Source organism: Mus pahari, chromosome 20, assembly GCF_900095145.1.
Source record: "Mus pahari chromosome 20, PAHARI_EIJ_v1.1, whole genome shotgun sequence".
NCBI lineage: Eukaryota > Metazoa > Chordata > Mammalia > Rodentia > Muridae > Mus > Mus pahari.
In genome coordinates, this window is record NC_034609.1 from 44,312,926 (window position 1) to 44,317,306 (window position 4,381).

The window sequence follows — 4,381 nt, forward strand, 5'->3', positions numbered from 1 at the left end:
CAGATGGATCACCTACGCCGCAGTGAAGACGGAGGACCAGTTGTTCCTCAGGTGTTACCTTCCCGGCTTGGCTTTCTCACCAAGCCTTCCTTCACAGCCCGACCCTGTCGTGAAGGCGAGAGGAACCGAATTCTCCAACCCGGCCTCCTTTGTGGGCTCTTCCTTATCCTGGAAGCGTCTTGTGAATTATTCATCATTGCGTTCAACAGGCCCTACACGCTCAGTCCGTTTGCTCTGAACCCATTACAACTAGGCCCCGATAATTAAGAAATCCAATTATTCTCCTCTTCACCCATTAATAAGAAAAAAATCTTAAGGCTCTTTCCTACTTACAAGGTCCTGGGGGCAGATCTCTGCCCAACTTCATCAATTCGATTTTATATTTCAAACTAAACTTCTTTTTATTTTGCAAAGGAACGGGGTTTTTATTTTTTGCTCTGGACACGTGGTCTCGTTAAACAAAATGTGATAATAAAATAAAATTTAATAAGATGTAACTCATTTTTAAAAGTCCTCGAGTTAACGTGAGCTGAGTTGGTGGTGGAGAGATCTGGCTAAGAGCAGCTGGGTCTTAGAGCCGACGGATTCAGGCGCTCCTCGTTCTGATTGGTGCCATCCTTCTCTCAGCTGCCAAATGATTGGTGCAAACTTCCTGGAGGGGGCGCGGCCTGAAGAAAGTAAAAACTCGCTTTGAGCCAGAAGACTTTTGAAAGTTTTCCCAATCCCTAAAAGGGACTTTGCTTCTTTTTCCGGGCTCGGCCGCGCAGCTTCTCCGGATCCCAGCTCGCTGACGCTGCGGGCTGCAGTTCTCCTGGCGGGGCCCCGAGAGCCGCTGTCTCCTTTTCTAGCACTCGGAAGGGCTGGTGTCGCTCCACGGTCGCGCGTGGCGTCTGTGCCGCCAGCTCAGGGCTGCCACCCGCCGAGCCGAGAGTGCGCGGCCAGCGGGGCCGCCCGCGGTGCACCCTTCAGGATGCCGATTCGCCCGGTCGGCTGAACCCGAGCGCAGGCGTCTTCCGCGCGTGGATCGCGAGGCTGCCCGGAGCCGGGGCTGCCTGCATCGTTCCGTCCCTTCCTGCTCTCCTGCTCCGGGCCTCGCTCGCCGCGGGCCGCAGTCGGTGCGCGCAGGCGGCGGCAGGGCGTCTGGGACGCAGCATGCAGGCGCGTTACTCGGTATCGGACCCCAACGCCCTGGGAGTGGTACCCTACTTGAGTGAGCAAAACTACTACCGGGCGGCCGGCAGCTACGGCGGCATGGCCAGCCCCATGGGCGTCTACTCCGGCCACCCGGAGCAGTACGGCGCCGGTATGGGCCGCTCCTACGCGCCCTACCACCACCAGCCCGCGGCGCCCAAGGACCTGGTGAAGCCGCCCTACAGCTACATCGCGCTCATCACCATGGCGATCCAGAACGCGCCAGAGAAGAAGATCACCCTGAATGGCATCTACCAGTTCATCATGGACCGTTTCCCCTTCTACCGCGAGAACAAGCAGGGCTGGCAGAACAGCATCCGCCACAACCTGTCGCTCAATGAGTGCTTCGTGAAAGTGCCGCGCGACGACAAGAAGCCGGGCAAGGGCAGCTACTGGACGCTCGACCCGGACTCCTACAACATGTTCGAGAACGGCAGCTTCCTGCGGCGGCGGCGGCGCTTCAAGAAGAAGGATGTACCCAAGGACAAGGAGGAGCGGGCCCACCTCAAGGAGCCGCCACCGACCGCGGCTAAGGGCGCCCCGACGGGGACTCCGGTAACTGACGGGCCCAAGGAGGCCGAGAAGAAAGTCGTGGTCAAGAGCGAGGCGGCGTCCCCCGCGCTGCCTGTCATCACCAAGGTGGAGACGCTGAGCCCCGAGGGCGCGCTACAGGCCAGTCCGCGCAGCGCAGCCTCCACTCCCGCCGGCTCCCCAGACGGCTCGCTGCCTGAGCACCACGCTGCGGCGCCTAACGGGCTGCCAGGCTTCAGCGTGGAGACCATCATGACGCTGCGCACGTCGCCTCCGGGCGGCGATCTGAGCCCAGCGGCCGCGCGCGCCGGTCTGGTGGTGCCTCCGCTGGCGCTGCCATACGCTACAGCGCCACCCGCCGCTTACGCGCAGCCGTGCGCGCAGGGCCTGGAGGCGGGGGGCTCCGCGGGCTACCAGTGCAGCATGCGGGCTATGAGTCTGTACACAGGGGCCGAGCGGCCCGCGCACGTGTGCGTTCCGCCCGCGCTGGACGAGGCTCTGTCGGACCACCCGAGCGGCCCCGGCTCCCCGCTCGGCGCCCTCAACCTCGCAGCGGGTCAGGAGGGCGCGTTGGGGGCCTCGGGTCACCACCACCAGCATCACGGCCACCTCCACCCGCAGGCGCCACCGCCCGCCCCGCAGCCCCCTCCCGCGCCGCAGCCCGCCACCCAGGCCACCTCCTGGTATCTGAACCACGGCGGGGACCTGAGCCACCTCCCCGGCCACACGTTCGCGACCCAACAGCAAACTTTCCCCAACGTCCGGGAGATGTTCAACTCGCACCGGCTAGGACTGGACAACTCGTCCCTCGGGGAGTCCCAGGTGAGCAATGCGAGCTGTCAGCTGCCCTACCGAGCTACGCCTTCTCTATACCGCCATGCAGCCCCCTACTCCTACGACTGCACCAAATACTGAGGCTGTCCAGTCCGCTCCAGTCCCAGGCCCGCACCGGCTTCGCCTTCGCCTCTCCCATGGGAACCTTCTTCGACGGAGCCGCAGAATGCGACGGAATGCGCCCCTCTCTCAGACCTGGGAGCAGAGAGCTCCGTGCAACTCGCAGGTAACTTACCCGCAGCTCAGTTTGAGATCTCAGCGAGTCCCTCTAAGGGGGATGCAGCCCAGCAAAACGAAATACCGATTTAAAAAAATCCCCTTCCCCTACCCGGATGCTGCGCCTGCTCCCCTTGGGGCTTTACAGATTAGCTTATGGACCAAACCCCACAGGGACCCCTAATGACTTCTGTGGAGACTCTCCACGGGCGCAAGAGGTCTCTCCGGATAAGGTGCCTTCTGTAAACGAGTGCGGATTTGTAACCAGGCTATTTTGTTCTTTCCCAGAGCCTTTAATATAATATTTAAAGTTGTGTCCACTGGATAAGGTTTCCTCTTGCCCAACTGTTAACTGCCAAATTGAATTCAAGAAACCTGTGTGGGTCTTTTTTCCCCACATTACCAAGATAAAATAGGGTTCTCCCCCCAAACTGTAGGTCTTTTACAAAACAAGAAAATAATTTATTTTTTTGTTGTTGTTGGATAACGAAATTAAGTATCGGATACTTTTAATTTAGGAAGTGCATGGCTTTGTACAGTAGACGCCATCTGGGGTATTCCTAAAATACACCGAAAGACTTTAAATTCAATCTCATCTGTGTTTGTCTTATGTGATCTCCGTGTTGTATTTACCTTAAAATAAACCCGTGTTGTTTTTCTGCCCAAAGTTCGGACAGTGTCTTTGTGTTCTTGAATTTTAAAAGGGAAGTTGTAGTACCAGTTGTGATTATTTTTGTGATGCAGGTGGCCTGGTACTCAGATGCATATACAGGTCATAGGACAATGGAGCTCTCGATTAGTAATAGAAAGAGCTCTTGATTTGTTGAACTATCCCGTCCTGAGATATTTTTGTTTTCTGTTTAAGGCCATCTGAGAAACTGTTCTCTCTCCACCCATGGACAGGACTGCCTGAGGGCAACTTGTTGGCCTGTTAATGAAATGCTTTTCGGGGACGATGCAGAAAACTGTTGCCAATTGTCAAAACAAAATGGTGTCGCCCTGTCTCAGTGTCCAGCTGTCCTCTGTTTAGGGGAGAAACGGAGAAAGGACAAACGGTCTGCAGCTTGCTAACCTCAGCATAGTGGGAGCCTGGGTGAGTCCTCGGCTCCCTCCATTTCCTTAGATGCGGACTTGTTGCCCCTGTTGGCCTTTTTCTTTTCTTTTCTTTTCTTTTCTTTTCTTTTCTTTTCTTTTCTTTTCTTTTTTCTTTTCTGAGTGCCAGCAAGAAGCAAAGAGGGTTGGTCGGTCTCTGGTATTTAACTGCTGGCTTTGGGATCAGATTAGAAGTGGATTTCAGTCTGATTTATTTCTTAATTTGGACTTTAAATATTTTACCCCAGTGTGGTGGAAAAAGAAGCCACTGTGCGCCTCGAGAGCATCAGATTTTAGCGCTGAAATGGCTCTGGTTTTCAACATGCTAAGTAACAGATTATTTTTCTTTTTGATTCTGATATCTCATTTCTTTTTTTTAAAAAAAAAAAAGGAAAGAAGGAATGAAAGTAGATTGAGACAAACCTCTCTAAATGTACCTGAGGGGTGTGTGTGTGTGGGGTTGCCTTACCCATCTCCTGCCTGAAAGATACAACTTCAGTACAGGCCTGTGTGTTGG

General features: G+C 55.2%; 1 protein-coding gene across 1 annotated transcript; it reads left to right on the top strand.

The window, feature by feature from the left end:
• The first annotated feature begins 714 nt into the window (after nt 1-714).
• On the top strand, nt 715-3,439 carry Foxc2 (forkhead box C2). Its single transcript, XM_021220367.1, has one exon. The coding sequence runs from the start codon at nt 1,153-1,155 to the stop codon at nt 2,635-2,637; it is 1,485 nt and encodes a 494-aa protein (XP_021076026.1). The 5' UTR covers nt 715-1,152; the 3' UTR covers nt 2,638-3,439.
• The last annotated feature ends 942 nt before the right edge of the window (nt 3,440-4,381 follow it).

What these genes read in the sequence shown, in the direction of transcription:
- Foxc2 (XM_021220367.1), top strand. Translation starts at nt 1,153, where the DNA reads ATGCAGGCGCGTTACTCGGTATCGGACCCCAACGCCCTGGGAGTGGTA.